At 43.4% G+C, this 20,714-nt stretch overlaps 3 protein-coding genes and 1 pseudogene across 3 annotated transcripts; 1 reads left to right on the top strand and 3 right to left on the bottom strand.

Annotated features, from left to right (window-relative positions):
* Positions 1-2,311: 2,311 nt before the first annotated feature.
* LOC9635558 (UDP-glycosyltransferase 85A2) lies at positions 2,312-3,945 on the bottom strand. The gene is made up of 2 exons (XM_024684670.1): positions 3,427-3,945; positions 2,312-3,364 (listed from the first exon to the last, which is right to left on the bottom strand). The coding sequence occupies exons 1-2, from the start codon at positions 3,941-3,943 to the stop codon at positions 2,436-2,438; spliced, it is 1,446 nt and encodes a 481-aa protein (XP_024540438.1). The 5' UTR covers positions 3,944-3,945; the 3' UTR covers positions 2,312-2,435.
* A 559-nt stretch (positions 3,946-4,504) lies between these two features.
* On the bottom strand, positions 4,505-7,221 carry LOC9636188 (ABC transporter G family member 11). The gene is made up of 12 exons (XM_024684713.1): positions 7,071-7,221; positions 6,912-6,994; positions 6,573-6,862; positions 6,337-6,508; positions 6,184-6,288; positions 5,958-6,053; positions 5,717-5,902; positions 5,572-5,658; positions 5,245-5,517; positions 5,090-5,197; positions 4,824-5,041; positions 4,505-4,547 (listed from the first exon to the last, which is right to left on the bottom strand). The coding sequence occupies exons 1-12, from the start codon at positions 7,219-7,221 to the stop codon at positions 4,505-4,507; spliced, it is 1,812 nt and encodes a 603-aa protein (XP_024540481.1).
* Positions 7,222-7,570: 349 nt separating this feature from the next.
* LOC9635557 (probable cysteine desulfurase) lies at positions 7,571-9,955 on the top strand. The gene is made up of 6 exons (XM_002979826.2): positions 7,571-8,122; positions 8,180-8,475; positions 8,523-8,728; positions 8,788-8,986; positions 9,041-9,463; positions 9,538-9,955. Exons 1-6 carry the CDS (start codon positions 7,840-7,842, stop codon positions 9,895-9,897), a joined length of 1,767 nt encoding a protein of 588 aa, XP_002979872.1. The 5' UTR covers positions 7,571-7,839; the 3' UTR covers positions 9,898-9,955.
* A 1,067-nt stretch (positions 9,956-11,022) lies between these two features.
* Positions 11,023-13,461, bottom strand: LOC9636187 (annotated as a pseudogene).
* Positions 13,462-20,714: the final 7,253 nt, after the last annotated feature.

Raw genomic sequence — 20,714 nt, 5'->3', positions numbered from 1 at the left:
TAGGCAAGCTCGTTAGATGGTCAAACTCATGGAGTTTGGGGAGTTTCCTATTGAGCATCGTCTGGGAAAATCAAATGTGGTGGCAAATGTGTTATCTCGTGTTCGTCATGTAACGACATTACAAACACGATTTTGTCATCATTTGAGTAAGGTGGTTAGCGAGTTTGGGCAGTTGGTTGAGCATGCCCAGGCTCAGGATGCTGAGGTGGCCTCTTTGTGAGACCAGATGGAAGCCCCTTTCTCATTGGTGGATGGGATTCTGTACTACAATGGCCGTGTATATTTGCCATAGGTGGATGTGTTAATTACTCAAGTTTTATTCCACTATCATGATCGTCCAGAGGCCGGTCATTTTGGGGGGAAAAAGACATATGAGTTGATTAAGCGCAACTTTTATTGGAGGAATATGAAGGCTGATATCCTCAAGTATTGTAAATCATGTGAACTTTGTCAGCGGGTTAAGGTGCCACAAGAGAAGCTGGGGGGACTTTTGTAACCTTTACTTATTCCTCAGAGCCGTTGGTGTAGTATCTCTATGGGCTTCATCACTTGTTTGCCATGAACACAGAGGCAAAAGGAGCAAGTATGGGTCATAGTGGATCGGTTGACGAAGTATGTGTGGTTGTTGGCTTTTCGGAAGACTGTCACTGCCTCAGACTTGGCTGCGGTTTACTTGGAGAAGGTTTTTCCTGATTTTGGTTTGCCGGAGGACATCATTAGTGATCGAGATTCAAAGTTCACCAGTGGATTTTGGAAAAGCTTTGCAAAGGCTATGCAAGTGACTTTGAAACTCTCAAGTGGAGATCATCCTCAGACGGATGGGCAAACCGAGCGTGTGAATCAAGTGGTGGAGGATATGCTACATTGTAGCATTTGTCAAAGGCAAGGACAGTGGGATCTATATCTTCCGTTAGTGCAATTTGCTTACAATAATAGCCAACACAGTGAAACCAAGCTAAGTCCTTATTTTGCCATGTTTGGAAGGCATTCTCGAACAGCGGTGGAGTTGGGTTTGCATTTGAGTAAGGACGTTCAAGATAATCTTGATTCTGAGGCGACTAGTTTGGCCACAGAACTTGATGAGATTTTGGTGGTGTGCAAACGAAATTTACAAGTAGCTCAGGATAGAGTGAAGAAGTTTGCCAATGAGCATCGCCAATTCCGGGAATATAAGGTGGGTGATCTCGTCTTTGTGCGAGTGATCTTTTCGTCAAGTGAGCGACAGAACACCTTAGTGCCTTTACGGACAGGGAAGAGTGATAAACTTTCCCATCGATATGTTGATCCATATGAAGTGCTGGAGCGCATTGGTAAAGTGGCTTATCGAGTGTGGCTGCTAGCTGGGATGAAAATTCATCCAGTATTTTATGTCAACCAATTGAAAGGTGTACTATCTCAGAGTGCCAGGCCCAATGCCTCCTTGATGTATACGGCTGTGGAAGATAGACCAGGAGCTTGAGCAGGGTTCCCCATAAAGGGTGATTACCGGTACAACTCGTCCTTGGGACAAGGACTTTGTTGGGAGGGAAGAATTGTTAGGTGCCAGTTTTGACTACGTGGTCAACATTGGTCATTTAATAGGGTATATTAAGGCATGTTAGGGTAAGGGACTAACCTACCTTAGGGCTCACAGTGGAGCGGCAGTGCAGTGGAGCTTTTGAGGTAGCTCGGGGGTGGTTGGGTGGTGAGGAACCTCAAGAGGTGGCGTAGCATAGTCTAGGGTGACTAGATCTCTGTCTTTTTGCACCGGATCATAATAGCAGAGGTGATACGGGGGACACGGGCAGTTATAAACACCTGTCATCGATGCCACGGATGAGTCTCTCATTTGGAGTGGCACTGACAAGCCCAAAAGTTCGTGGAGCTTTTTCACAGCTATAGTGGTTCCAGAGTCACAGAAGAAGAGAGCATTATCCTTGGTTCCTCCAAGGGACTCCTTGACATAACTAGTTTCACCATCCGGGTGGACGTAGCTGTCCTCGGCATGCGTGTTCCCTGAAACAGAATTCCAGGATATGCAGAAGAGATTACTCACCATAGGGCGACGTGCTTGATGAGGAAGTTTTCTATAGAGAACGAGGGGCCAGAGGCAGTGTAATGAGAAGCAATGAGAAGCCTGCTACGCTGGGAGCCTATCCTTAATGCTGTGGCACTATTCCTGCTGCTCCCTTTCAGCCTTCACTAAGAATCCTGCTCTGTCATGGCTGATCAAACATGGCGCGATGGATCACGGCATTTACATGTGATGAGAAAGAGATCAGTGCTATTCAACGGTGGATTTCGGTCCTGTTTTTTCCAGTCAACAAAGGGGTTGCAAGGTAGACGAATATTTTATTCGCTTCATGTTTTGTCAAGCTTGACAAATTCGCGGCATGTAAGTTTTTCACATGTTTGCCATCTCACGCTAGCACTTGCAGTGATAACTTATCATTGCATCACTGGCTGCTGAGGCCTTTAAGAAATCCATCCAAGCTCGCAGCGGATCGACCACCACTCTCCACAGCTTTCCTTGCCTTGCACTTCAGCACCTCAACAGTGTCTTTCATCTGCTTCCCTCTTTCCCCATCCATCACCTCCCGCAGCGTCTTTTCGATGTCGCCTCTGCCGATCAGTCCATTCGCCCCTCTTGCAAATCCAGCTCCAATCTTCCAGTCGTGTATAACCAGCTTTGCGTTGGTGTTTTGCTCAGCTCCCCAAGGCCAACACATGAGAGGCACTCCATTGCTGATACTTTCCAGCACCGAGTTCCAGCCGCAGTGACTGAGGTGCGCAGCGATGGAGGGGTGTTTCAGAACTCGTAGCTGCGGTGCCCAGGACACAGTAAATCCCTGCTTGGAGGTACGTTCGCAGAATTCCTTATACTTCTCTACCGGATTTCCAATGAGAAGTTCTGGCCGTAACACCCACAAGAAAGGCTTTCCGATTGCTTCCAGTCCCACCGCAAGCTCCTCAAACTGTTCGACAGTCACGACCGCGATGCTGCCAAAAGATATGTAGAGAACGGAAGCCTTTTCCTGCTTGTCGAGCCACCGCAGGCACTCGTCGTCCTCGTTCCTGAGCACCACGTTGGTTGGTCCGATCTCGGAGGTCTGCTCGTCCAGGAGAAACATGGGACCGACAGAGAGAAACTCCGTGCCACCTTTCCGGAGCTCGGCGGCCATGAAGTCGGAAGCTTCCGGCTCCAGATCGTAAAAGGAGTTGACGAGCACGCAGGAGGCCTTGCGGATGTAGGGGACTCGCTGCACGGAGTACTCCGCCCAGAGATGATCGTCAGCTTGCAAGTAGAGAGGTACGTCGGCTTGATGAAGAGGTCCCAGTCCCTTGATAATGCCCACTACAGATTCATCCGCGACAAGCTTCTTCGCTGCAAAGTTTCGAGGCGTACGTGACTGCCATTGGCAGAACTTAAACTTAAATTGGAGTTACCTTCGGTCAAGCTGGGAAAGACATGGCCTCCGGCGATGAGCTCCGGTATGTGATACTCAATTGTGGTCCAGGCAGTGGATCCAGGCCACAGAACAATCCTTGGAATCCCGAACTTATCAGCAACGTCCTGGGTCCAGAAGAAGAAGTAGTCCGAGATTATGCAGCGGACCGGCGAGATCTCGAGAGAGAGTTTGGAGACGAGATGCTCGAGAGCTGGGATCATCTCGGTGGTGGCCTTGAAGAACTCACCCAAGTGAGTGAGAGTGTGAGCATCCAGGCCGTGTGGGATCTTCCAGGAGAGTGGGATTGAGACGAGGCGGAGGTCCGTATTGGGTGGAGCTCTCCAGTGCTTGATCATCTCGTCGTGGAGGCTGTCGACATTGACGAACGAGACGGTGAATCCATCTCGAGCGGCGATCTTTTTACAGAGATGCATCATCGGAGTGATGTGTCCCTGGCCTGGGACGGGAAATGCGAGGACATGGATCTTTGGAGACGACGTACCTTGAGAAGCCATAGCACGGCAAGTGGATGAGAAAGTTTGAAAAGAATTGGCCTCTTGCTAGTTTTGTCGACTTTTAAATCTTGAGATTATGGGTCCAGCCAGGCTCGGGAAAGTCAAACCTTGCTCCACGTGCATTCTGATAGAGTTTTCTAAAGATTGATCATGTGTTTGAGACTAAGATTCTTGCATTGTCGTTCATCACAGGTAGGCGAGAAGGATCCAATGGGAATTTCCAGACAAACATGAGGCATGGAACTGCGGTGTGTATAAACATTTGATTTAGTGATTCTCAAGCTTTCTATCAGATGCTTATGTAAATCAAGAGCATGTTTTGCTGGGAAAGCTCACTGTTCTGGAGACAATCACTTACTCTGCTTATTTGAGGCAGCCTACCACGCAGCCAAAAGAGGAGATGGTTGACAGTGAGATGGGGCTTGGAGACAGTGGTTCTCGCATGGATTGAGTGGAGGGAAGAAATGAAGAGTGAGCATTGCTTTGGACACCCAAAAGAAATGCATTTGTAAGCGCTTTGATTGCTTCGTAATTATCTTTTGAGTTAGTCAAATGCTTTAGTCATGTAATTAGTGACACCCATGAATGGGATTCCACTGATGCTCTGCACAGAAAATCATCAAATAAATCAGACATAATAATTACTTCTCTAAACCACTAAGAGATACAAAAGCATATTGTGTTCCAGTTCTCAGTTTGCATTTGAACTCTGCTCCACACAAAAGTTACGTGAAGGTTGAAGACAATTTGGGTGACACTTACTAGATGCCAGAAGATCATTTATAAATATGACAAGTGAAACGTGAATGACAAGCTCACGAAGCCATACTTTTAATTTTAAGCATTTGTTTTCTTAAAGGTCCTACTATTAATTTTAAACATCAGAGTTTTCCCATCTATGAGCTGAGTGAGTTTGATGATAGTAATAAAAATTGCTCGATAAACCAAAATCATGCTTAACAGGATTATAAAGTTCAACCATTTAGATCTTGAGAGATCTACTTGATATTGTTTAAGAATTGTTGTTCCTGATAGCTTTCCTCCAAAAATATCATTGTTATCGAACTCAAGCCCTTGAAAATCATTTTCATAAAGACCCTATTATAGTTTTTTTAATTTCAAGAAAATAAATAATATTTGTTTTACCTGAAGTAAATATGTTTGAAATGCTATATAATGCATTGGATATTTCCAAAAGCCTTTTGGCAGTTCATTAGCAAGTTTAAAAAATCCGTCAACAAGCATGAATAACCCCTGAAAAATCGCATTAGAAACGGTTTAAGAAATATAAAGAGATTTACCAAGATTCCAGATCCTGTAATTATTCCCATGAGAAAATTGGGAACAATTGATGCTACACACATCATCAAGCTCTCCACCACACTCACAGATGCAAATAAGTTCAACACAAAAAATATGAAGTGATCAAAGCCTGGGTGGAGTTTAACCATATTATAAAATACACTTGTTGATATCAATGAAATAAGAAGGAGATAAGGAATGGAAGAGAGTGTGTTTGCGAGAGTAAACACAATGGGACCATAGTAACCATTTTGTTTCTCATGATTAAAAACCTGAAGAAAATATCACTGGATATGAAAACAAGACAATTCAGAACTATCCCATACCTTAATCTCTTCAATGAAAGATGGAAAACCTCCAATTGACATAAATGTAAGAAATTTACCAATAAAAGCCATACAGCCAATCCTTGCCTTAAAAAAAACAAACGATCTTAACCATGGTTAGGAATATTTTTTGGTATTCTCTTACTGCAATGGAGTTGTATTTAGTGCCAACATTAAAATATATACTGCCAATTACGATGCTAAGCATAAAGTACACAAAGATTCTCAGCCAATAGTATCCAATATCTCTTGTCATATTTATAAATGATCTTCTAGTTAACGTGGAAAGCTGATGGAGAACTCCTGCTTGAGGCATCTGGATGCATTCATTCTATAAATAGTAATCCATTAATAATCATAATATTTTAAAAAATCAAGTCATTTACCTTTGCACCAGGTGTGTCACACAAACTGTCTAGAAGGTTCACCTTAGTCACACAAAGAATGTCAACTTTTGTGTGGAGGGATCTCAAATGCAAATTCTGAAATGTATTTGTAAGCACTTTGATTGCTTCAGAAGCTGGAACTTTTTCTTGAGTTTCAATATCTTCCTGTTCAAATTGAGATGAATATTAAGAAAAAAAATCTCCAGAAAATAGTACAAATTAATACCTTAAACTTGTTTTGAACATTGTCAAAATCCGAATTAATAACTCTAAGATAGTGGTCTGATGGATTTCTTTGGAGAGGACAAGGAAATCCAGCACTCTCGAAGAACTAAAATAAAATATAAAACATAAAGAATATCAAATTTGAGAAAAGTACCGTGCTAGCTTCCATGGCATCTCCAAAATATACAAGTGCTCCCTGAGATAGTAGGCAAAGATTATCAAACTGCTCAAACACTTCGCTGCTTGGCTGGTGAATTGACATAATAACAGTGCGTTTTGAAGTAGCTAGGTTCTTAATTGTTTTAATCACATAAAACGCAGATGCACTGCAAAGAAAACATCAAATAAAAATTACAATAAACTGGACTTAAAAATCATATAAATATTCACCTGTCTAAACCACTGGTTGGTTCGTCCATGAACAAAAGAGATGGCTGAGTTAGAATCTCCAAAGCAATGCTCACTCTTCGTTTCTCCCCTCCGCTCAATCCATGGGAGAACCAACCTCCCACCACTGTATGCTTGCAATCTCCAAGCCCCATCTCAGTGATCACACTCTCAACCATCTCCATCTTTTGGCTTCGCGGCAGTGAGTGAGGCAGCCTCAATTGAGCAGAGTAAGTGATTGTCTCCAAGACAGTGAGTGTTCCTAGCAAAACATCTTCTTGTTTCACATAGGCCTATGACAGAAAGTTTGAGAATCACAGAATCAAATGTTTATATACACACCGCAGTCCCATGCCTCATGTTCGTCTGGAGATTCCCATTCACAAAAATGGATCCTTCTCGCCTCGCATTCTTGGCCAATCTCCCTGTGATGAACGACAATGCAAGAATCTCGAGCTTTAATCTATTGCCCAAACCCAAATCAATCTTGGAAAACTATACCAGCAAGCGCATCTAGCAAGGTGGACTTTCCGGATCCCGAAGGACCCATGATCGCCGTGATTTGGCCGCTCTGGGCATAGCCGCACATACTCTCCAGCAACACTCGTCCATTGCTCGCGCTCACACTCAAATCCTTCCATGCCACATCCATAATAATATATCAGTTCTTCTTTCTCATGAAAACTTGGGTAAGATTTATAGCTCTCCAAGTTGGACTTGGACTTTCAGCTACTGTAACACGGTAAGATCTTAGATTGGTAGAAGATTAATAGTGAAAAATATTGTGTACTTTCTTTCTTGTGTTGACTTGACTTTCCCATTCGAAGTCTGTCCTTCTCTTCTCAGGAAATTTGGCATTCCAAGGACTGCTCTTTGGACATATCTTGTCTTTCCCAAAGGTAACTCCCCATTAAGTTCTTCCATGTCACGCCTCAATGCTCTGCAAGGAAGAAGCTTGTCAACAAAAGACTAGGACTTCATAATCAAGCCGACACCTCTCGATATCCTTAGAATTTGTCAAGCTTGACAAAATATGTCTGGCAAAATAGGACAGAAATCCACCGGTCATCTGTGAAGACATTTTCCTCACGCGGTGCACTAAAACAGGATATTTGCGATGGCTGAAGAGGAGCAGGAGTGCATTCGAGGCAGCCACTTCATTAAGAACAGGTAAGTTTGCAAACGATGTCTTACAGCATCTCGTCTCATACCGTAATGATGTGTAGCGAACGCATCACAAGCAAAGTAGGAGAGGCTCACCGGTAAGACGATGAGGTGCTTTACTCCAAAGTCGGCTTCCAAGGTCGGCAAGGTAACTCCCAGCATCGAGGAGGATTGGCAGCCAAACTTCAAGCCCAATCCTTTCAAGTTCTTCAGGCCCTTTGACGATGAGCAAAAGTGTGTCTGGCTCAGATCCCAGATCATCGGCTCCCAGCTCCAAATCTCCACACCATTCGGCAGCAGGCTTCTCACTTATGCCGATTACACTGCCTCTGGCCGCTGCTTGTTCTATATAGAAAACTTCCTCATCAAGCACGTCATGCCGTCCTACGGTGAGTGAAGCCGTGAATTCTCTTCTGCATATCTGGACCCGCTGCATTCTGTTTCAGGGAACACGCATGCCGAGGACAGCTACGTCGGAGAGAAGACCACCCGGATGGTGAAACTGGCCACGAGTTATGTCAAGGAGTCCCTGGGAGGAACCGAGGATGATGCTCTCTTCTTCTGCGGCTCTGGAACCACTGCAGCTGCGAAAAAGCTCCACGAACTTTTGGGCTTGTCTGTGCCGCCCCAAATGAGAGAGTCAGCCGTGGCAGCGATCACTGACAGAAAGAGATGGCTGGTGTTCATAGGCCCATACGAGCATCATTCCAACATTCTTCCCTGGAGGCAAAGTCTTGCTGAGGTTGGACTGTTTCGTTTCTTTCAATCTGTCAACTGTTTAAACCACAGGTTATTCAAGTTCCAATGACCGAGGATGGATTGATTGACATGAAGTACCTCGAAGAGGAGTTGCAAAATCCCAAGCACGCAGATCGTCCAATGCTTGGCTCCTTCTCTGCTTGCAGTAATGTCACGGGAGTTTTCGCGGACACTAGAGCCATCGCTCGCCTTCTACACAAACATGGAGCATTAGCATGTTTTGATTTCGCAAGCTGGTAAGACGAGAGTTTTTACAAGGACGAAAAGAAGCTTACTTGCCGAATCTGATCAACAGCGGTCCATACGTGAAGATCAACATGCGATCGCAAAAAGCTGATGGATACGATGCTGTGATGCTGAGTCCACACAAGTATGTCGGAGGGCCAGGAACACCGGGCCTGCTTTGCATGAACAAAAAGCTCTACAAGCTCAAGGATCACGCACCGTCGACAACAGGCGGAGGAGTGGTAGACTTCGTCAACTACAACAAAGAGGTCAGTTCCCTTTCCAGCGAAAGAAAAAAGAAAACCAACACTAAACAAACTCAGGACACACTCTACCTGGAGGACATTGAAAGCCGAGAAGACGCTGGAACACCTTCCATACTCCAGCGGATAAAAGCCGGGATTGTCTTCACTGTCCAAGAAGAAATGGGATACCGTCTCATCGAGTCGAGAGAGCACAACTTCATCACCACCGCGTTGAAAAGATTGTCCAAGAACCGAAAGATAGTGGTGCTCGGGAACACGCAAGTGAAACGAGCAGCGATCGTCTCGTTCCTCGTCCGGACCACTGATTCCAACGGTGGAATCCAGCAAACCGTGCTGCAAGGCCGGTTTGTAGCCAAGCTCCTCAACGATTTGTTTGGGATCCAGTCGAGAGGAGGGTGCTCGTGTGCCGGTCCTTACGGCCACTCGCTTCTCAAAGTCAGTGATGAGCTCTCCCTGAAATTTCGAGCAGCAATTCAAGAGGTTGAGAAGCAAAACAATAGAAGGTTTCACCAAGGAGCTTTTTCTAACGAGGAAAGGTTTTTTTTTTCTCACAGGGATATAGCGGTGTCAAACCTGGATGGACGCGCTTGAACTTCGCATACTTCCTCTCCAAGGAAGAGTTCCATTTCTTGCTGTGCGCCATAGAGTTCGTGGCGGACTATGGCCAGCGCTTTCTCCCCCTCTACGAATTCGAGTGGCAGACTGGGAACTGGAAATACGAGGAGAAGAACAGCATCAACACCACCGCCAAGGCCACATTACACAAGGAATGGACCAAACTCCCACTGCTCCAGCAGCACAAAGATTACCTGGGTACCGCTATGGCGATTGCCAAGCAGCTGGCACACGATCCAGGCCAGGGAAGCACGGCGCCCGCCGGCATTGATCCCGAGCTCGTTACCTTCCGATTCTAGGGTTCTTGAGCGCTATGTACTAGTATATTCGTTTCGCATCAACTCAAACAAAAGTTTGTGTGGTGGGATATATATACTTTACGCAACCCATCTCCAAAGTCAACGAGTCTTTCAGTGACGTCGCAAGACTCTCTAAAGATTGATCACGTGTTTGAGACTAAGATTCTTGCATTGTCGTTCATCACAGGTAGATTGTGAGGTGAGAAGGATCCAATGGGAATTTCCGGACAAACATGAGGCATGGAACTGCGGTGTGTATAAACATTTGATTTAGTGATTCTCAAGCTTTCTATCAGATGCTTATGTAAATCAAGAGCATGTTTTGCTGGGAAAGCTCACTGTTCTGGAGACAATCACTTACTCTGCTTATTTGAGGCAGCCTACCACGCAGCCAAAAGATGGAGATGGTTGAGAGTGAGATAGGGCTTGGAGACAGTGGTTCTCGCGTGGATTGAGTGGAGGGAAGAAACGAAAAGTGAGCATTACTTCGGACACCCAAACGCAGTCATCTCTTAGTGGTTTAGAGAAGTAATTATTATGTCTGATTTATTTGATGATTTTCTGTGCAGAGCATCTGCTTGATATGTGATTAGATCCAGGCGCACTTTTATCACGTCAAATTCACCAGACAGTGTTTTAGCAGTTTAATAATCTTTGCTTAATCTCTCAAGCAACGTGGCTTGTATATTTTGGAAATACCATGGAAGATAGCGTGGTATTCTTTTTATCAATTCGGACTTTGACAGCGTTTAAGGTATTTTCATCTGTATAACTTTTTAGGAAAATTTTCTTAATGATCTGAACAGGAGATAGGGGCAGTGGGAATCCCATTCATGGGTGTCACTAATTACATGACTAAGGCATTTGGCTAACTCGAAAGATAATTACGAAGAAATCAAAGTGCTTACAAATGCATTTCCTACAAAAGCATATTGTGTTCCAGTTCTCATTTTGCATTTGAACTTGCTCCACACAAAAGGTAGGTGAAGGTTGAAGACAATTCGGGTGACACATAAACTTTTTATAAAATTATGATTACTAATGTAGCTCCAAATGCCAGAAGATCATTTATAAATATGATAAGTGAAACGTGAATGACAAGCTCACAAAGCCATACTTTTAATTTTAAGCATTTATTTTCTTAGAGGTCCTACTATTAATTTTAAACATCAGAGTTTTCCCATCTATGAGCTGAGTGAGTTTGATGATAGTAATAAAAATTGCTCGATAAACCAAAATCATGCTTAACAGGATTATAAAGTTCAACCATTTAGATCTTGAGAGATCTACTTGATACTGTTTAAGAATTGTTGTTCCTGATAGCTTTCCTTCAGAAATATCATTATTATCAAACTCAAGCCCTTGAAAATCATTTTCATAAAGACCCTGTTATAATTTTATTAATTTCAAGAAAGTAAATATTATTTGTTTACCTGAAGTAAATATGTTTGAAATGCTATATAATGCATTGGATATTTCCAAAAGCCTTTTGGCAGTTCATTAGCAAGTTTAAAAAATCCGTCAACAAGCATGCATAACCCCTGAAAAATCGTATTAGAAACGGTTTAAAAAATATAAAGAGATTTTACCAAGATTCCAGATCCTGTAATTATTCCCATGAGAAAATTAGGAACAATTGATGCTACACACATCATCAAGCTCTCCACCACACTCACAGATGCAAATAAGTTCAACACAAAAAATATGAAGTGATCAAAGCCTGGGTGGAGTTTAACCATATTATAAAATACACTTGTTGATATCAATGAAATAAGAAGGAGATAAGGAATGGAAGAGAGTGTGTTTGCGAGAGTAAACACAATGGGACCATAGTAACCATTTTGTTTCTCATGATTAAAAACCTGAAGAAAATATCACTGGATATGAAAACAAGACAATTCAGAACTATCCCATACCTTAATCTCTTCAATGAAAGATGGAAAACCTCCAATTGACATAAATGTAAGAAATTTACCAATAAAAGCCATACAGCCAATCCTTGCCTTAAAAAAAACAAACGAGCTTAACCATGGTTAGGAATATTTTTTGGTATTCTCTTACTGCAATGGAGTTGTATTTGGTGCCAACATTAAAATATATACTGCCAATTACGATGCTAAGCATAAAGTACACAAAGATTCTCAGCCAATAGTATCCAATATCTCTTGTCATATTTATAAATGATCTTCTAGTTAACGTGGAAAGCTGATGGAGAACTCCTGCTTGAGGCATCTGGATGCATTCATTCTATAAATAGTAATCCATTAATAATCATAATATTTTAAAAAATCAAGTCATTTACCCTTGCACCAGGTGTGTCACACAAACTGTCTAGAAGGTTCACCTTAGTCACACAAAGAATGTCAACTTTTGTGAGGAGGGATCTCAAATGCAAATTCTGAAATGCATTTGTAAGCACTTTGATTGCTTCAGAAGCTGGAACTTTTTCTTGAGTTTCAATATCTTCCTGTTCAAATTGAGATGAATATTAAGAAAAAAAATCTCCAGAAAATAGTACAAATTAATACCTTAAACTTGTTTTGAACATTGTCAAAATCCGAATTAATAACTCTAAGATAGTGGTCTGATGGATTTCTTCGGAGAGGACAAGGAAATCCAGCACTCTCGAAGAACTAAAATAAAATATAAAACATAAAGAATATCAAATTTGAGAAAAGTACCGTGCTAGCTTCCATGGCATCTCCAAAATATACAAGTGCTCCCTAAGATAGTAGGCAAAGGTTATCAAACTGCTCAAACACTTCGCTACTTGGCTGGTGAATTGACATAATAACAGTGCGTTTTGAAGTAGCGAGGTTCTTAATTGTTTTAATCACATAAAACGCGGATGCACTGCAAAGAAAAACATCAAATAAAAATTATGATAAACCAGACTTAAAAATCATATAAATATTCACCTGTCTAAACCACTGGTTGGTTCGTCATGAACAAAAGAGATGGTTGAGTTAGAATCTCCAGAGCAATGCTCACTCTTCGTTTCTCCCCTCCGCTCAATCCACGCGAGAACCAACCTCCCACCACTGTATACTTGCAATCTCCAAGCCCCATCTCAGTGATCACACTCTCAACCATCTCCATCTTTTGGCTTTGGGGCAGTGAGTGAGGCAGCCTCAATTGAGCAGAGTAAGTGATTGTCTCCAAGACAGTGAGTGTTCCTAGCAAAACATCTTCTTGTTTCACATAGGGCTATGACAGAAAGTTTGAGAATCACAGAATCAAATGTTTATACACACCGCAGTCCCATGCCTCATGTTCGTCTGGAGATTCCCATTCACAAAAATGGATCCTTCTCGCCTTGCGTTCTTGGCCAATCTCCCTGTGATGAACGACAATGCAAGAATCTCGAGCTTTAATCTATTGCCCAAACCCAAATCAATCTTGGAAAACTATACCAGTAAGTGCATCGAGCAAGGTGGACTTTCCGGATCCCGAAGGACCCATGATCGCCGTGATTTGGCTGCTCTGGGCATAGCCGCACATACTCTCCAGCAACACTCGTCCATTGCTCGCACTCACACTCAAATCCTTCCATCCGACATCCATAATAATATATTAGTTCTCCTTTCTCTTGAAAACTTGGGTAAGATTTATAGCTCTCCAAGTTGGACTTGGACTTTCAGCTACTGTAACATGGTAAGATCTTAGATTTGTAGGAGATTAATAGTGTAAAATATTGTTTATTTCTTTCTTGTGTTGTCTTGACTTTCCCATTCAAAGTCTGTCCAAAAGTCTCGAAATTCTTAAAACTCTCGAGTGTCTTCTTCTCAGGAAATTTGGCATTCCAAGGACCATTCCCTGGACATATCTTGTCTTTCCCAAAGATAATTCTTCATTAAGTTCTTCTATATCACACCTAAATAAGATAGAAACACTTGTGAAGACATTTTCCTCACATGGTGCACTAAAGAAAGATATTTGTGATGGTTGAAGAGGACATAGAGTGCATTCAAGGTAGCCACTTCATTAAAAACAAGGTAAGTTTGCAAAAGATTTCTTATAACATTTTGTCTTTGTAATCAATTATAGAGAACTATTTGAGAGATGAATTTTAGGTTCAAATATAGAGGGAAAAGGGCTTATGAATAAAAGTGCAGTTAATAGTTTTAAGATATTTAAGGTTCATTATCTTTAGGTTGAATAATGTTAAAGTAGTGGACCTTTTAAAAGTTTAAATTCAAGAGTTTACATTTGGTATTAAAAAGATTTCATGTTTGACTTTGTTGGTTGGTGAGAGGAATCACACTACATGTTGAGATTGACATTTAGTAGATATTAGAGGGATTTCAAGTTTGACTTGATTGGAATCACACCACATGTTGAGATTGATATTTGGTAGGTATTAGAGAGATTTTAGGTTTGATTTTATTGATTAGCGAGAGGAATCACACTACATGTTAAGATTGATATTTGGTAAATTCAGTTTGCCTCTGGATGGACTCGATATGAAGGGTAGAGTGTCAAGAGACTGGGCCTCTCAAGAGATTTACAACTCTTAGACTTTCATTCATGAGGGACTAGGCCTCTCGGGAGAGTTATAGCTCTCGACTTCCATTCATGAGGAAGCTTACAAGGAAGCATGGTGGATTATAAACAACTAAAGAGAACAATTTAAAAAAAATTTTAAGTTTGACTTTATTCATTGGCAAGATGAATTATATTACATATTGAGATTGACATTTGGTAAATTTAGTTTGCCTTCGAGTGGACTCGATTTGAGGGGTAGGGTGTCAAGAGACCGGGCCTCTCAAGAGAGCTACAACTCTTAGACTTTCATTCATGAGGGACTGAGCCTCTCGGGAGAGTTATAGCTCTCGACTTCCATTCATAAGGAAGCTTACAAGGAAGCATGATGGATTATAAATAACTAAAGAGAACGATTTAAAAGAGATTTTAAGTTTGACTTTATTCATTGGCAAAATGAATCACATTACATGTTGAGATTGATATTTGGTAAATTCAGTTTGCCTTCGAGTGGAATCGATTTGAGGGGTAGGGTGTCAAGAGACCGAGCCTCTCAGAAGAGCTATAGCTCTTGACTTTCATTCATGAGGGAGCAGGCCTCTCGGGAGAGGTACAAATCTCAACTTCCATTCATGAGGAAGCTTACAAGGAAATATGGTAAATTGTAAACAACTAAAGAGAATAACTTAAAAGACGATTCAAATATAGAAGGTGAATAAAATGGTACCCCTTTTTCTAATCGGTGTTGAAATTGATTTCACACCACATGTTGACATTGATAGTTAGCAAGTTTAGTTTACCTTTATATGGGCTCAACTTGAGGGGTGGGGTGTGTGAGACACAAAATCCCTAGGCCCCAAAGTGGAGCCAGAAGGGTGCCATGTGGTAGTGGCTGAAGCGAAAGCCAAACGAGCGTAACACGTTTGGACTAAAAGCTCCGACTTGATAGGTTGAGAGCGGGAGTGGAACTCCCAACAAAGTGCTTGAGGAATGAGCACGAAGCGAGCAATAAGCAAGGCTCTAAAAAGGGACCCAAAAAGGAATAACACATGACACGTGGAAGAGTCCGAGATGGAGTTTGAGATGGACCCGAGACGGAGTCCGAGATGGAGTCCAAGATGGACCCAGGATGGAGTCCGTGATGGAACCGAGACCGAGACCAAGACCAAGACCAAGTCCTAGTCCGAAACCGGGACCGAGACCGAGTCCGAGTCTGAATACTAATATAGGCAGTTGGGTGAAAGCCCAAAGCGATCATCCCCGGGGGGGGGGGGGCTGCGGGGGGTTTCAAAAGTATAGTAGGGAGAGTGTGGGGGTTGGAGCCTAGTGGAGCCAATTTGGCCAGGAAAGGCCAGTTTGGCCCAGGAAAGGCTAGTTTGGCCCAGGAAGGCTAGACCCAGTGTTGGTTGGGTGATGAACTGACCTCTGGGAAGTCCAAGACTAGAGTGAATACGGACCGACAAGTGGGGTAGCTTGGTGAAGTGTTCAAGAGCTGGCTCTAGTTCCCCCGGGAGATCGACTGGCCGATGCTCCCAATCCAAGTGTGGGTGGCACTACCTACTTGGATACCTGGTGTGGCTCAACGGAACCTCGTTCTAAGCCCATGGCTAGAGCACCTAAAGGCGGAAGGTGGGGAGAGTACCCACGGGGCTCGCGTAGGGCCACGGTGTTCCAAAATGTTGTCCCGAAGTCCCAAATGGGGGAAAGGAGGAGGAGCAATCCTCTAGTGTAATGACTACAGATACGGTTACATGGTGAGGAAGTCCCAGAGGACAATGGGACTTAGTGGCCGGGCCTGTGGGCCTTGATCTAGTGGCAGTGTTGGTGAACATGGCCATGGATGAAAAAGGGACTTGGTAGGAACTGACAAAAGGATGTTGGGGAAGGCTATTCCCCATGTCTGTGGGCATTCTAAGGATGCTAAGGAGTGGATTTGGGATGACCACTTGTGGACGGACGGCCCAATCTTGGAGAGATAGGATTGTGATGCAAGTGGTATTAGACCACCAGTGCGGCAAAGGTGAATGGGCATGGCCTTAGCGTAATAGGCCGATATGTCAGTGGTAACTTTGGGTGTCGGTCTTGGGACTGGACACGTGGAGCACTTGGACCAAGTGCAAGGGTTGAGTGGCATAGATGCCATTCTCGGGACTAGCAAGTCCCAAGTCCTGAATTGGACTTATGGAGGTTGTGAATGAGACTCCTCCAAGTGGTCAGAGGTGTGGTTAAGTGACTAAAGTAGAATAGAAAATTTAGTCGCTTACAACTTGGTATCGGAGCTGTTCCTTAGTCTGACTTTTATTGGTGCTCATGTATATCACCATTGATGTTGGCATCAGAAGGTCCTAGGAGTGGGCCTATCCTTGAGGAATAGCATGTCGAGAGGACATGGCTCTCCACTCAAGTTCATGCGTGAACTTGGGCATGATGTGGTGGATAGAAAAGGGCCAGTAAGGGAACGACTTTGGCATCTTGGGAACAGTATAAGGATTTCCTTAGAGAGCTGAGGATGTGATCCAGATGAGCGTTTGACTTAGCAAACTGGCTGAAGTAGTTGTGGTAAACAACTACAGTTGGGATCACGGGAAATATGCAGACTCCAAAACAATAAAGGAGTTACAAGATTACCCTCATATAGTTGAGGTTGGTGTTCACAACTTTGAGACTGAAATTGATGACCATGAGAGGTCAAATATAGAAGAGGATATAAGTCCTTGAAATGGTAGCCAGAGCTACCTTTAATAAATGCTGGAACAACCCAAGGAGTTGGGGGTGTACTCAGAGGATGAGTTGGTGTTCTCATCACATGGACAAGTGGTCATAAGGGGCAAAAGGTTGCCCCAAGAGAACAAATCAAGTGTTGGAGTAACACTTGCAAAGATGGTCCTTGTGAGCAGGACCTGAATATAAAAAGTTATATTCCAGTGAGTTAGCACCTCAAAAGTAAGACCTTATATTTCGGGGGATTAGCAAAGTCCAAAATGCTTGATGACTCAAGTGGAGTCAAGGAATGGTCCTAAAGGATTGGTAGAAGCATTTGGACTGAGGTGTATGTTGCCCCATGAGGTATGGGGAGGATCATAAGATCCAAGTATGAGTACAGTGGGTATCTCATTGATGGCAGAATGTGCCATACTAAAGTTGTGGGAAAGATGTTCCCAGAAGAAAGCAACTTTGGCCCATAATTGGGTGCAAACACTATAGTGCGGTATTAACAGATAGTTAGCATGAGAAACAATTATATTGGTCTTGGCAAAGACCTAGACACTAATAAGTAGTGTCATAAGGATAGGCTCGTAGGGCCGATGGTGTGGAGACACCAAATGTGCCAAGGTGTGATACCTTGAGGTTATGATGGTGGGTTCATAAGAACCTTTTGCCAAGGGAATCCCAACGGAAGCGGGAATGGCATGGCTTAAGCTAGAAGGCATGCGATTGGAGTGTGGTGACCCAGATAATGTTGGAGGTGTGGAAGCACCAAGCAATGAGTGGTAGGACTTGACAATTAGGGGGCAACTAAGCAAGAGGTGCAAAGATAGTTGGTTAAACAGGTAGAAGGTAGCTACCCAAGACTTTTTAATAGCATAAGGAAGTTAGATATACCCTTATAGGTGATAAATTGCTTATGTTGCGATATAGTGAGTCAATGTCGTAAAAGGAAATGCTCATTGTCAAGGAGACTATTATTGGGACACCCAAACACTCTGGAACACCAAGAGGTGGTGTTTAGTGTCGCGAGGGCAATAGATAAAGCCCAAGGGACTAAGTCCCTAGCGAATGATGGATAAAAGGTGCTATCCAAATGTCCAAGGTTGTGGAGACGGGAGAAGACTGTCTACCCAAATTAGACAAAGCCAAAAATGGAATTTTGGCAAGGCTAGTGAAGGCCCATGAGCAGCAACATTAATCCCGGTGTGTGGGATTATAAGGTGAGCATACCTGGATTGAGGAACCACTCCCTAGGCTATCAGGTAGGTTCATCCCTAAGAATACTTGCTAAGGCAAAAAGGATGAGGTCCTTATGAGGTTAAGGAACAAGGTTTCTAATTCAAAGCATTGATTTGAACTATTGATAATGGTGTGGCTTGGTCAAGGTGACCAAGTGGGAAGAACACTTAAGGGAAATGAACTATATTAATGCTATTGCATAATAAATCTGAGGAAAGTAGCCTCTATAAGAGATCCAAGGGAGGGTCTCAAAAAGTTGAGCTGTGGATAGAACCCGCGGCAGAAAATGTTAAAGAGACATGCTAGGGGTCAACACACTTTGGACTTGGCAAAGCAAAGTGTTTGCCATGGAACCGAAAGGAAACCTCGAAAAGGGAGGTAGCAGTCCTATGTTGCTGGGTGCAACAACCAAGGATAGGAGCAAAAGACTAGTGGCTAAAAAAAAAGCCATGGGAATCATGGGAAAGAAACCAAATGGCAAAGTTAAGCTGAGAACACTAACGTGTTGGGTGCTAATGGATTATGGGAAAGGCAATATTTCCCCAAGGATGGATTCCCAACCGCTCTAATTTGGCAAAAGTGGATGCTCCAAAGGGGGGAGTGGTAAGGTAGCCAAATAATAGGGCCGTGGGCAGCTCTAACACCAATTATAATAACTGGAACTTAGTGCCAAAGGTGGCACGATATCGAAGAGAGGATGATAGTACCCTCAAGTAAAGAACTTCCTAGGATAGGGAAGTGGAGTTGCACCATGTGCAACGTAAGATGTCGGAGACACCTAGGACATTGACTTTGAGAAGTTAAAGTTGAAAGTTCCAAAGTGCAAAGGTTAGGTCAATGGAATTTAAGACTACTCAAGAATGAGTAGTGAAATTGAGTTAGAGAGGGTGTCTCTAACGGATTTAGCGAGAACTGAACCAATAAAAGGGAGCAAACCACCCTAAGTGGTTGAGTGAGTCTCTAGGTTGGAGAGACTATGCTCCTTAGAGGATGGACAAGGCATAGTGAGCCTTCGGGGTCAAACCATAAACAAATATTGGTTGGGTGCCAAGGATGGAAATGGTAATACCTACGAGTGTTACTTTATAAAAGGGTTTACCATTCGATGAGGACATCGAACTTCGTCTATGGGTGGTGGAGTTGTGAGACACAAAATCCCTAGGCCCCAAAGTGGAGCCGGAAAGGTGCCATGTGGTAGTGGTTGAAGCGAAAGCCAAACGAGCGTAACATGTTTGGACTAAAAGCTCTGATTTGATAGGTCGAGAGACCCAGCCCAGTACTATTCAAACCCAAGGACGCTTAACCCCAAGTATCCCAAAACCCTTAATCGATTGGAAAAGGGGGTGCACTCTTGTTTATGCCTTTCCCTCTATATTTGAACTCTATGGATCGTCTCTCGAGTCGTTCTCTTTGGTTGCTTACAATCCACCATGCTTCCTTACAAGTTCACGCCCTCGTGAACAGAACCCAGATGTCAATTAACATGTGCTGTGATTCCCCAAGCCAACCAACAGAGTCGGACCTGAGACCGCTCTGATACCAAATGTAAGCTCCTAAGTTTGGACTTCCTGGGAGGTCACCCAGCCTAGTACTATTCAAACCCAAGGATGCTTAACCTTAAGTATCCCAAGACCCTTAACCGATTGGAAAAGGGGGTGCACTCTTGTTCATGGGCCCTTTCCTTCTATATTTGAACCCTATGGATCATCTCTCGAGTCGTTCTCTTTGGTTGCTTACATGGAACTCCCAACAAAGTGCTCGAGAAATGAGCATGAAGCGAACAATAAGCGAGGCTCTAAAAAGGGACCCAAAAAGGACTAACACATAACACGTGGAAGAGTTCGAGATGAACCCGAGATGGAGTTTGAGATGGACCCGAGATGGAGTCCGAGATGGAGTCCGAGATGGACCCGAGATGGAGTCTGAGATGGAGTCCAAGATGGAGTCGAGATGGAACCGAGACCGAGGTCCGAGTCTGAAACCGGGACCGAGACCGAGTCCGAGTTCGAGTCCGAGTTCGAGTCCGAATACTAATACAGGCAGTTGGGTGAAAGCCCAAAGTGATCGTCCCCTAGGGGGGGGGTGGGGGGGGGGGGGCTGTGGGGGGTTCCAAAAGTATAGTATGTCATACCATATATTGAAATTGACATTTGGCAAGTTTAATTTGCCTCTAAGTAGGCTCGATTTGAGGGGTAGAGTGTAAAGAAAGTGAGGCTCTTGGAAGGGTTATGACTTTTAACTTTTGTTTACAAACTTGATTTATCACACTATATATTAAAATTGACATTTGGCAAATTTAATTTGCTTTTGGATGAGCTCGACCCAAGAGGTAGGGTGTTAAGAGAGTGGGGTTCTTGAGAGAGTTACAATTTTCAACTTCTATTTAC

The sequence above is a fragment of the Selaginella moellendorffii genome, unplaced genomic scaffold, assembly GCF_000143415.4.
Source record: "Selaginella moellendorffii unplaced genomic scaffold, v1.0 SELMOscaffold_42, whole genome shotgun sequence".
Classification (NCBI taxonomy): Eukaryota; Viridiplantae; Streptophyta; class Lycopodiopsida; order Selaginellales; family Selaginellaceae; genus Selaginella; species Selaginella moellendorffii.
Note: the sequence above shows the minus strand (reverse complement) of the source record. Positions and strands in the feature narration are given on the sequence as shown.